The following is a 12,929-nucleotide window of genomic DNA, read 5'->3' as shown; positions in this document are numbered from 1 at the left end:
CATTGTTATAGGGAATCTAATACCGAGGCTGATTGCCTTGCAAAAGAAGGAGTACACCAACTGATTGTCTTGCAAAAGAAGGAGTACACCAATCTTCTTTGGTGATTACTTCCTTCAGGTGTTCTTGTTTGTATGATGTAATTTTTTTTTCTTTTAATAGAAATTCTTTAGTAATGTTAAAAAAATTACAATTTTTTTTTTTATCGTATGCACTCTTAAGAGCCTTTCAATATTCTACAATTGAATAGTTGTCCAAACATAATTGCTTACTCCTATGCAATCCTATAGGTCTTTCAATATCCTACCATTGAATAATTGTCCAATGTTTGGAAAGTGTTTAGAAACTCAAAATATAAATTTATTTTATTTTAGACACTTATTTGGCATTTCTAAATTGAATGCCCTTTGGAAAGTCCTTCTTAATAGCTCTTTTGCCCTTGTTCCGACAGGAGAATGCTATATTCAAAATATATATTTGTTTTTTCAAAATTACCATTTCGTGATTCTAAATTAGATGAAAAATTTTCATTTGGAAAAGTGTTTAGAAACTCAAAATATACATTTATTTTATTTTAGACCCTTATCCTCCATTTTTAAATTGAATCCCTTTGGAAAGTAAAAAAAAATTCCATTTCTCAAGGCAATTTTATATGTGGTATACATATCCACTTGTTTTTTTAAATAATTTAAAAAATTTCAATAGAATTGAATCCATTTACCTTTGATATAAGATGATCACAATTAGTTATAACGAGTGGTTTAAAAAATGGATAGGTGCCCTGGATTGGGCACCCAAAAAACCCATCCGAATCGGTGAATTGATGATCCGGATCGGGAATCGGCCGAATCGGTTTGAGTTAGTCATAAACAAAATCCAAAAAAATTATTAAAATTCATTATAAGTGTTGTTTTTTAAGAATCCAATAAAAAATGGGGGTACTCTATATATAACTTTCATTTTTTTTTGCATTAATATGCGAATATTGAGATGTTTTTTTTTTGCATGAACTACTGGTAACCATTAAATTTACATCGCACAAAAAGATAAGCATAGAATCATCATGAATGAAGTATATCATCATACATGAACTACAATAAAGAATGAATTAAATCGATGAAAAAATGGTCACCAAAATCTTGAATTGGCTGAAAACCCTAATCCACTAAAAAAACCCAAATTATTACAACATAACTAACTACAATCCAAAAATATTACAACCTAACTAATTATAGTATTATATACTTAGATTGAAATTGTTGGTTTACATTTTATAATTATTTTACCTTACTAATAATAACAAATCCAAAATATCTTATAATATCATCTAACTTTAAATATATTATTGACAACTGCAAGAAAAAATAGTACATTGCATAATTTATAATGCCATTTTTTTCCAAAAATCTAGTTTTTTAAGTTTCTAAAATAAATTTAGCGGAAGAGATTGTTAGTAGATAGAGAGATAGATATTCCAAATAGCCTCATTGTATGAACCCTATCTTTAAATTAATATTCCTAAATTTATGTTAAAAACCACAATAAAAAATATAATTAGACCATTTTTTCTGAGTAAAAAAAAAAGAAATCTAACAATAGTCAATCATATATGAGTAAAAAAAAAAGAAATCTAACAATAGTCATTCATATATGAGTAAAAAAAAAAGAAATCTAACAATAGTCATTCATATATGAGAGAAAAAAAAAAAGCTAACATGCTTCAAGCCTATATTGTATTACCTTTATATATCTAATGTAAGCTTACGATAAACGTAGTTCAAATGCATGTTTGAAAAACATGATACTTGTTGTATTAACTTTTATTTATTTTTTGACAAGAATACTTTTTATATTGCCTTTTCTTTTTTTTTTGACAAGAAAAATAAGAATATGATGTTGCCTAGGTACCTTTTATTTTATTTTTTGACAAAAAGAGATTGTTTTTGACAAGAATTTATTTTATTTTTTGACAAAAAGAATTTGTTTTTGACAAGAAAAAATAAGAAGATGGTACTTTTATTTTATTTTATTTTTTGATAAAATTTTTTTATTTTTGACAAGAACAATAAGAAGATGGTACGTTTTAAATTTTTTTTTTAAAACAAAATGATGCCCCGAGAAAATTCGAACAAGAGGCCTCTACCATCAAAGATGGACATAATTACCACCACGCCACAACGCCACTTAATGTGATAACCTTCATAATAAAAGCATATATTACCTTTTCAAACTGATAATGTGAATTGTTCCACATCGAAAAATTCAAGAATTGTTAATGGGTATAAAAGACTTGACGCTCTTATCAAGAACAAATGCATGGGCATGGGGCCTCTTAATAGTCATGGTGACAATCAATAATAGGATTAAATCCTGTTTTGAAAAACAATATCCCCAATTACTCTCGGGCGGTTCAGCGGTTTCCTATTGAGACTCGGGCAAATCCGTTGGTTTTTCAGTAGAACCGGGTGGTTTACTATTGAGACTCCTAGGGACTCTACTAGTTTTCTGGTAGAACCGGGTGGTTTACTGTAGAGACTCAGGCAGACTTGCCGATTTTTTTTCTGAATTCGCCTGATTTTCGATATTGTAAAAGAAAGACTCGCCTGATTTTCGATATTGCGGTTCACTGTAGAGACTCGGGCAGACTCGCCGATTCTTTTTTAGACTCGCCCAATTTCCGATATTGTAGAAGAAAGACTCGCCCGATTTATCCGCCGGTTTTTTGGTAGAACCGGGTGGTTTACTATTGAGACTCCGACAGACTTTGCCGGTTTTCTGGTAGAACCGGGTGGTTTATTGTAGAGACTCGAGCAGACTCGCCGATTCTTTTCTGGATTTGCCCGATTTTTGATATTGCAGTTTACTGTAGAGATTCAGGCAGACTTGTCGATTCTTTTCTAGACTCGCCCAATTTTCGATATTGTAGAAGAAAGACTCGCCCGATTTCTGATATTGTAGAAGAATTGGCACGGGGTGGCGGTTCCCATGTCGACTAGGGCAATTCTGATATTGTAGAAGAAAGACTCGCATGATTTTCGATATTGTAGAAGAATCGGCACGGGGTAGCTGATTCCCATGTTGACTAGGGATTTCTGATATTGTAGAAGACTCGGCATAGGGTAGCCGATTCCCATGTCGACTCGGGCGATTTTGGGTCGATACGTCGTAGAAGAATGGGCACGGGGTAGCTGATTCCCATGTTGACTAGTGCGATTCCGAGTCGATTCGCTGATTTTTAAATCCCTGTTGATAACCATATGATGTGAAATTTGATAGTTTGGGTGTATCACAAATTCTATTAAATCCCTGCTTATAACCATATGATGTGAAATTTGATAGCTTTGGTGTGTCATAAATTCGAGAAAAATTCTTTTGAAGTTTGAACTTAATCAATGGAATAAATACAGCTACCCAATTTCACATCCAATAGTCAAGATTAAGTAAGACCACCTTGTACCAAAGGTCTCATTCTATACTTTTCGAAGGAAAAGCGTCCTATTTTAAATTGAGCAATGTTTACCGGATGAAAACATGATGACCGTTGAGTTGATTAGTGTTGTAGGAAAGTTCTCTCCAGCCTCTAGGCCACCACTTCCCCATGTTTGTTTCATGAAAAAGCAGTGGATACTTTATCAAGCACTACAGTCTCCAAAGGCATGTTGCGAATTCACTCTACCTATTTGAAAATAGGAAAAAAGTACATAATAAGGCCACTAGATACATAAAAGTCACAATTGATCTTGACCATTTAATGTAAAATTGGATGGTTGTATTTGTTTCATTAACCAAGCTCAAAGTTCGAAAGGATGTTTTCAAACTCTATGACACTCTCAAGTTTTTAAAACTTCACATTAGATGGGTATAGGTAAATGTGACATCCTTATATCTGAAGTTAATAACCTAATAATATGCAATGGCTTTAAAACAAGTGATGAAGTTTCTATAGGACCTAGGCTTTATGAAAACAAAGCAAAGCCTCGCCTCAAATCCTCATCCGAAAAGCACTATAGGCATTGGGAATCTTTATAATGGCTCTAAAATCAATTTTCAATACCGACAATAAAATTTGAAATTCAAAAAATGGTACTGATCTTACGGATCTGTTAATATTTATTTTTAGGGTGAATGGATTGTCTTAATGATTTGTTACAATATATACTATTTTTAGAACTTGAAATCCTATTTGTTTTTCACAACCATAATGTTCAAGTTGAAATGATCGATTTAAAGGTTCTTCAACCATTGAATTGTAATTTTTGATGAGTTACGAGGTTAGATTGGCTTATTTTGATAAGGTTCTTCAACAATTGAATTGCAATTTTTGATGAGTTACGAGGTTAGATTGACTTATTTTGATAGGGTTACGGCCCTACCAAACCATTTTCCTAGAACGAAAGCGCTTTCCCATGTGACGGAGTTTTTACTCCCTAAGCAAAGAGCTTTTTACTTCCTCAACTATTTAGATGCATGTACCATGGCCCCATGGCTGTCTACTTACTCCCTTAAGCAAAGAGCTAGAGTTTTTTGTCAATCTGAAATTTGAAATGAGAATCATGATATAATTATTTTGAAGAATAACAATATTTCTTCAATACTTCAATTTCATTCCCCAAAAACTGAACACTTTTCAAGAACAATTTGAATTTTCAAATTGTTCACCAAAATTTGGGCCCTAAATCTCGCAACAACCAATGATCGCTATTCAATCTTGGACTTCATATTTTTTCAGGTAAGGTGCAATTTGAAAATTACTTTTTGACGTCTGTCATACAGTATATATGCCCTGCGGACAAGTTTTGGTCTCAAAAATAAACCTTTAGGGTTTACCCAAGGGAGTAAATATGGAGCACAAAATATTTCTGACTTCTTTTCCACTCAAAATAGTGTGTACCTTCTCCGAACTGGACACAAGATGTTTGGACTCATGACAATTTGCACTTAATTTTTCTCCTTGACATAGACATTGAGACATTAAGAAGGCCAATTTCAACCACAAGCTGCCCTAACATGAGCAGATCAAAATGATGCACATGAGCCCATGTCACATGAGACCTTGATCCTGATTTCATCAATATTTATTCTTAGGAGCTTATCATCCTATGCCTCTGAGAGTAAAAAATCTTACTGAAATTTTAACATTTTGTTCTATGAAAGAGACCATTTATTTTTTTGTACAAATAAATCACAATCACTCGTCCCTTGAATTTCAAATTGGATGATTGTAAGAACGTCATTAAGAAGACTCAAAATTAAAAAATAATAACAAATTTCTCAAACTTCGTAACTATCTCAAACTACCGAGTGACTGTGACCTCCTTGTAATAAAGATAAATAGTCTCAGTATACAATCCCATTTTTACAAGACCCTATTCTAAAAACCTTTTTTTTTTTTTTTTGATATGTATCCATTTCACCATTACAAAACAAACTGTCGTCTCCTTTCACAATGCCAGTATCATAATATAAAGTAGAAGTCCAACAACTATACAATAAAGAAACTTCTTTCCCAAGGCATTTCAAAAGCTTTGGTCAAATGCAACAGTGATGATAAGAAACAGTCACTTAAAATGAGGTTTCTCAGTGGGCAGGGAAAGGAGATGTTTCTTCCTCATCATAGAGATGGCTCGTGCAGGATTAAGGCTCTTGGGGCAAGTTTTAGTGCAATTCATGATGGTCCTGCACCTGTAAAGCTTCTTCTCTGATTCTGTCAAAGCTTAAAGTCTCTGCTCATCGTAATCATCCCGAATGTCACAATTTGCGCAATGAACTTAGTACTGTGAACTTGGTTAGTACAATTCACTCCCTTAGCACAAGCAATGTAATAGAGTTTCTAAAAATAAAAAAATAAGATTTATGGCTTATTTCTAGGTGTAATGAGCAATCAGTCTCTTTGCATTTTTAAGTCTCATTCATAGAACCAAACAAATGAAAACATCATAATCATCGTCGATCGGCTAAACCAAAACAAATGCAAACAATTTGCAAAATTATTGATGTACACAGATATTGCTGCTTTCCAAGAAAGGCTGTAGACGAAACTCCTCCATTTACCCTATGCATGGCAGGTATGAAGTTAATGTACACAGACAACCACATATTGTCCATTATCATAAAATGGTGGAGATAAGCAATGATCAGCTGACTGGCTTAAAAGAGGAGCAACAATGTGTCTCATCCTTAAAATTTGTCAATGCGAATGGGTGCATGTGGTCATCTGTGTACCATTACAAGTAGCCCATAATTTGTTCTTGATCATAAAAGAAAGCTTCTAATTTTAAAAAGAAACACATAAATCCCACTAAAATTTACTGGGGTCCTTACAAGAAGTAATAATTTTTTTGTAGAACATTGTATGGAAGTAATAATTTTGTAGTAGAACATCAGCATCAAGAGGGCTCCTATTGGGCTTGGGCAGTGAGCAGTTGACGTCAAGCAATGCTATATCTTAAGTTCAAGTCCTACCACTGAACTCCCCCAGAGAAAAAAAAACAACGAAGAACAGAGAAGATTTACATGTCCGAAATCCATCGATAGGCCTGCAATAAAGTGGCAGGTCCAAGGAACTCTTCAGGGTTCCACCAATAGGCAGGGCAAGAGGCACTACAACAAGCACAAAGGATGCATTCATATAGCCCATCTAGCTTCTTTCTCTCTTCAGGAGATTGCCTGTACTCTAGCCCATCCGGTGGTGGTTTTTTTGCTTTTAACCAGGGCTCAACAAACCTGCAACAAATATAAATTATTATTTTTCATACTCTACAACTATGTGCCTCATGTTGGAGGAAAGTTCCAATTTACAGATCTTATTAATTGGAGGGCAATCGGGTGGTGGATGCCACAACGTAATGTGCAGAACTCCCTCTCATCAAGTCCCAAGTTAAATTAACAAAAAAACAGAAAAAAAGACTAGTAGTTGATGAATGTGATGAAAGGTGCATGATACTCACCATATGTTAGAAGAAAATTGTCTTTTATATGCAGTAGTCATTTGTATGAATATTTTGAAAAAAAAGATCCGGGTGCTGACTAGGGCACCCAACAACACCTGGTGACTTTGCTGATTCTGGCCCTTGAAATCACTCAGTGAAAAAAGAAAACAATTTATGACAAGAAAAACAAAAAATCGCTCGACTCGGGAATTGGCTGAGTCACAATGGTGAATAGGGCAACTCACTGGATTATGGACTACACAGGACACTGCCCTGGTTTGAAGCCATATGGGACGGGGCACCCAGGTCCAAGCCAACTTGGGCTATTCCAACTCTGTTGGCCATTTCACAATCATTGGTTTGTATTAAAATCTCTAAATGAAATGTTTAGTGTACTCCACTTGAACCCAGAATCACTTCATGGTATTTGTTTCGCTACACTTTTAACATCTTTGACACGACCTAGTGAGAGCCTTCATCCATTTCGTCCCCATTTCCAGATCATTGCGAACTGCACCAATATTTATCAACCTTCCTAAGTTGTCTATGATTTTGAAAACACTAGAACTCATGTTGCATTGCTTCTTGAAGTAACCAAGACAAGGCAAGGTATTACCGACGTGATTTTCTTGACTCTGTGGCTTTTCCGGCTACCACTTCACACAGTGTGCCCGGACTTGCCTCGGCCAAAGGGCGACTTACTTGGCCAGGTCGGCGAGTCCAGCACAGGGCCTTTTGGGCCCAAGAGAATTGAAACAAAATTAGAAAAATGTGAAAAAAATAAAAAACTTGTAATAAAAGTAAATTGAAACCTAAAACAATTTTAAAAAGTTTAAACAAGAATAATAATGTACAAAAAAAATAATAAATTTTGGAACATTTAAAAATTTCAAAAAATAGAAAAATATAAAAATAGTGATATGGCAAAAAATACTCATCAATATTTTCCAAATAAATCCAAATCATATAACAAAAAGACTACAAAACAATCTAGCATTTTAAAATTGTTTTAGATTTCTTTTGAAGCTTTCTTACATCCTTGAGTTGTACACCCAACGTGGGGAAACTCGAGCCAGGCCGAGTTACCCCTCATCGTTACACACTGCTTCACACTATATATGCACTCGAACAGAAAGTAAAACAGCCACTACTTAAGAGGGTTACTTAAACATCCCAAAAAAATGAAAGTGCCACTAATTTAAAGAGGAAGTATTTTGCCTGGTTTTATAGGTCACACCCATAATGCAGTTCCAACATTGGAAAATCCCGCATCTCAAATTCGTCATGGATCCAGAAAAAATGGATTAGAAGTCCTTAAAATGGTTTTGGGGCATGGTTTTTTTGGGCAAGTGTTCATAGATCAGCCACATGTGCACCATTTTTTAGTCATCATTTTCTCAGGGGTGGAAATGGTTCAGTAGGTCTTCGAAAAGGTTTCTAGCCCTGAAAATGTATTTCCCACATGGTTATGAGGTGTATCTTCACCTAATATCATAAAGCTATTGCCCCCAGAAAAGCACACCCATATATAAAACCATGCCTAGAGGGCATTGTGTACCCAAAACGAACTGTAAATTTAACTCACCAGGTTCTCATGACAAAACAATAAAATTGAAAAGATATAGCACCCCTAATCTTTGTTATCCAATTCCTAATGAAAAATTGTACATATTAGAAAGTACCAATTATCCCTAAGAAACAGAAGGAACCATGATTTTACCAATCACTATCCTCAAAACCCACCATAAAAGGTTGTTCTACTGTTGAAAAACCTACAATCGATCATCTTGACCTTGAGATGCAATCGATATGAAAAGAAAGGATTTTAAGCCCTAAAAATGCTGAATCTTATAACATGCAATCTATTATCAAGATCTTTAAGTGTTTATAGATCTACTCAATCTGCACGTTTTTAGAACTTAAGGTTCATGATCCATAGTGGTCTAAGAAGGGTGAGGACCTTAAAGTTTCCCTTAATTCGTCGCAAGCCCAGATAAAGGTGATAGATTGTGATAGGTAGGCAGCCAACATTAAACTTTGCCAAAACTTCTCATAAGTTCGAACTATATGGTGATAATGATGAGGTTCATGATCCATAGTGGAAGATTTTCAAGCCACTATAGGGGTTTTCAAGCCACTATAGGGGTTTCCAAGGGCAGAACTACATCTTGGAGGTCTACCTTAGATTATCTATGGGATAATAATATAAACCGCATCCTTATTGATATAGCAAAGTATCACTAATTTTACAATGCATTTCCCATGATAAGAAATCAATCACCAACACAAGGGAAGCAGCTCCAACTCACTTGTATTGGTTGTAGAAATTGGTGAGATCAACAACTAGGTCTTTCATAACAAACATGTGAGGCAATGGGGTTACGATGGTGGGTTTAGTAGTATTGGCATCAATGGGCCTTAGACATGCCACAGTGTTGGTCCCATCAATGTTCATGGAGCACGAGCCACATACTCCTTCCCCACAGGATCTCATAAAACATAAAGTCGAGTCTTCCTCTGCTTTTATCATTTGAAGGGCATCCAGAACCTTGAAAAAAGAACACACAAATTTCATAGCATAAAGGAACATGTGATGCATGATAATGCAGTAACTATTAGCATTAATACACTGAATTTTCATATGAGTAAAGAAAGGAGATTGCAGATATGCACATAGAAGACTACCATACTATTCTATTCTCCAACTAAAAAAAGGGCCTTCCCATTGCTATATGTCAAAAAGAGAATTTTGAGACGTTCACATGTCACATATTAGTGCCCTATGTTTTAGTAAAAAATAAAAAATAAAATTAAGAATGTTGTAAAAATCCAAAGGAAATTATAACATGCACAAAGAAGGGTGAAGGCTAAATATCCTTCAACACTAGGGGTGGCAATTGGGTCTGGTCGACCCGATAATCCGTTGGGTCGACCCGAACTAGGGCTGGGTCTGGGTCCAAGCTTTGGATGTGATGGGCTGGTTCCCGGTCCAAAACCCTAGAAACGAGTTGAATTTGAGTCGGGTGCAGGTCCCAGTCGATCCAACCCGGATTCAACGTACTTGGACCCGGACTCAACCCGAATATATATATATATATATATATATATATATATATAACCCCTCAAAATACAAAGGTTCAAGTTAGAAGGGGTTGCGATGGGTGTATTTATCAAAACAACTATTATTTTTTAATTAAAAATTTAAATAGGTAACTTTACCATTAAGTATGAGCAAATTTGAAATTTTCACAAAAATACAATGATACTTTGGAAGTTAGTGTCCTGCAATTTTGTTTGTAGAGTGCCCTTGTCCTTAAGTTCAAATTTCAACTTTAGCCCTTAAGGAGATGACAAAAGTATCATTCATCTTATAGTAATATTTACAAAATTGCCCTATAAAAGTAACTTTTTTAAAAAATAAACCAAAAAATTAATAAATCCACCCTTTACAACTCTCTCTATTTTGAACCTTTGTAATTTGAATGGTTGTGAAGTTTAGATTATGATTATATATATATATATATATATATATATATATTGTTAGCCCACGGGCTGACAGCTACAATATCAGCCAATGACCCAGATTGAATTTGGGCTCAATCCAATAGTCACGACCTCATTTCGTATTTTAATTTTTATTTATTTTTATAAAAATCCAAATCATTTGAAATTTTTAGCGTTTATAATTAAAAAATAGGAGAAACTAATAAAAATATAAAAATAATATTTGACAAATTATAAATTGACCAAAATACTTCTAAAAACTTTTGAGGGTATTTTTATCAATTTGTATTTTGTAAATTATTTTTGTTATATTTTTATTAGATGCGCTATGATAAGAAAAATGATTGATTAAAATTCAATTGATTTGATTTGTAGAAAAAAAATGAAAATTCAAATACAAAATGAGGTTGTAGCAATCTGACCCAAATTCAATATGGGATATTGTAGCTGTTAGCCCATGACAGGATGCATTCATATATATATATATATATATATGGAGTGATTTCATGCAAAGTTCTGTACTAATATAATGAAACGGGAAATGATCTCATGCAACAGTTGTATAGCAGTATAATGCAACCACATCTCTAGAAAACCATATTTTGGTATTTGCATGACCCTAAATTTTGCACATACATTCTCTTCATCCTCATAATCAATCCTATAAAAAAAAGAAAAATCAATTTGCACCCCTAGATATGGTCAAAATTAGTACCCATCCAACAATGAATCTCGACCATCCATTTGGTGAAGATCTAGGCCGTAACAAATTTAAAATCATTTTTTTCTTTTTTAACATTATTATTAATCTAATGATGATAACACTATATAAACATTTTGGGAATAAAAAAATCCTTCTGAGGCCTATATCTAACCATCTCAATAAAATAGACGACTTGTATTAGTTGGGCTAGAATGAAAACTTTCTAGAGAATTTTTCAAAATTTTCTTTTTTGCGATTGTTCTTCAGAATGAAAAGAGTGTATATTTCAAAATTTGTGTCAAACAAATGTCTTTAACATGGTTTTTTAAGATGGTTGCATTATACTACTATACAACCGTTGAAATCATTCCCCTAAACTATTTTTAAAAACCTATTTATTTGACTTTGAATTTTTAAATATACACTCTTTTAATCCCTATGAACTATCACAAAAAAGCTAAATTTGAAAATACCCCCTTTATTTTAACCCAGTTAAAATAAGCTGTCATTTTCAACGAGATGCTTAGATCTAAGCCCTACGAGGGTTTTTTTGTTTCTAAATTGTTTAAATGGTTTTCTTATCATTAGACTACGAACGTTTAAAAAGGAAAATTTGATGTTGAATTTGTAAAAAGCCTATATCTTGAAATTCATCATTATGGTTTGGATTTATTATCAGAGGAAACTCATTTTGATCAAATTTGGGGTGCAAATTAAGTTCCATTTTTCTTGACATTGATTATGAGGATGAAGAGAGTGTAGGTTAAATTTGGGGTCAAATAAATATATGACTTTATAGAAGTGCAGTTTCATTATATTACAATGGTTCACCATTTTATCATTCCCATATTGTATATATTTTTTTAATATTTTTAAAATGTATTTGTTAGGTTCTAGACTCGTATGGGGTAGGTGAGCCCAAGTCGGATCCGGGTCCAAATTAACCAGGACCTGACCGACCCAGTGCCACCCCTACTCATCACATAGCAATAGGCACACAAAGAAATGTTTCACTAGGTCTAGTGTAGTTGCCATGTGCAATCCAAATAAACCAAGGAATTAATGTTCTAAAATTTATTCATTTCATCTCTCTCCAAAAAGGAAAATACCCATGTTTACTGTACAGTACCATGGGGCCACATTGGTTGAGGTCCAAATGGAAAGACTGAAGGTATGGCCTCTCCGGTTTTTCTGGGTTCCACCTGAATACCTTGAAATCCTTCAACTTTTTTCCCACTTTCTCTTTCACTGTGGCCTGGCTTTTAGCTGCCATTTCCTGAGCTCTCTCGTTGCTGTTCCTCAAGCACTGAAAATTCAGTGGATTTCGCCATCTTCTCATATATCCATTTCGGAGCAACTCCTCGGCTTGAGAGGGAGAGGGAGAGGGAGAGGGACCTGCTTCCTTCATGTGAAGAAAGGGATTCTAAGTTTCAAGTGGGGACACGCAAGTAAATGACCCTCATTCAATGCCAAATATCTAAGATGCCCTCACGTTTGAAAGGCCAGAGCCTCATTTTAAAGGAAACTTACAGAAAAAAGATCACAGTTGGACAAAGGTTCTCACAAAGCTCAAGGTTCAACATGATTTGTTTGTAACTTTGCCTAGCCGCTTGATTTGAAATCTAATGAGGAGAAAAAAAAAATTTGTGAGCTTTTTATACGATCGGTAAATGATTCAGCAGTACGCAACCTTGAGTTCAATTCCTAATTTCAATAAAACACTTAAAGCGATGAGAAAAAGGTGACCTCGTTTTCAGTTTTCCTAATGTTACTATATCACTCACTACATTGGAGT

At 34.3% G+C, this 12,929-nt stretch overlaps 1 protein-coding gene across 1 annotated transcript; it reads right to left on the bottom strand.

The window, feature by feature from the left end:
- Window positions 1-6,270: 6,270 nt before the first annotated feature.
- Window positions 6,271-12,570, bottom strand: LOC18422451 (succinate dehydrogenase [ubiquinone] iron-sulfur subunit 3, mitochondrial). Its single transcript, XM_020666162.2, has 3 exons — window positions 12,264-12,570; window positions 9,237-9,475; window positions 6,271-6,721 (listed from the first exon to the last, which is right to left on the bottom strand). The coding sequence occupies exons 1-3, from the start codon at window positions 12,540-12,542 to the stop codon at window positions 6,508-6,510; spliced, it is 732 nt and encodes a 243-aa protein (XP_020521821.2). The 5' UTR covers window positions 12,543-12,570; the 3' UTR covers window positions 6,271-6,507.
- Between the last annotated feature and the right edge of the window lie 359 nt (window positions 12,571-12,929).

The sequence above is a fragment of the Amborella trichopoda genome, chromosome 4 (genome assembly GCF_054954075.1).
Source record: "Amborella trichopoda isolate Santa Cruz 75 chromosome 4, AtrichopodaSantaCruz75HAP2 v2.0, whole genome shotgun sequence".
Classification (NCBI taxonomy): Eukaryota; Viridiplantae; Streptophyta; class Magnoliopsida; order Amborellales; family Amborellaceae; genus Amborella; species Amborella trichopoda.
Note: the sequence above shows the minus strand (reverse complement) of the source record. Positions and strands in the feature narration are given on the sequence as shown.

Excerpts from the sequence above, each read along its gene's own strand:
- LOC18422451 (XM_020666162.2), bottom strand. The coding sequence starts at position 12,542 with ATGAAGGAAGCAGGTCCCTCTCCCTCTCCCTCTCCCTCTCAAGCCGAG. Across the intron at positions 9,476-12,263 it reads TCAACCAATGTGGCCCCATG|GTTCTGGATGCCCTTCAAAT; the intron begins GTACTGTACAGT and ends TCTTTTTTCAAG. Across the intron at positions 6,722-9,236 it reads AATTTCTACAACCAATACAA|GTTTGTTGAGCCCTGGTTAA; the intron begins GTGAGTTGGAGC and ends TATTTGTTGCAG.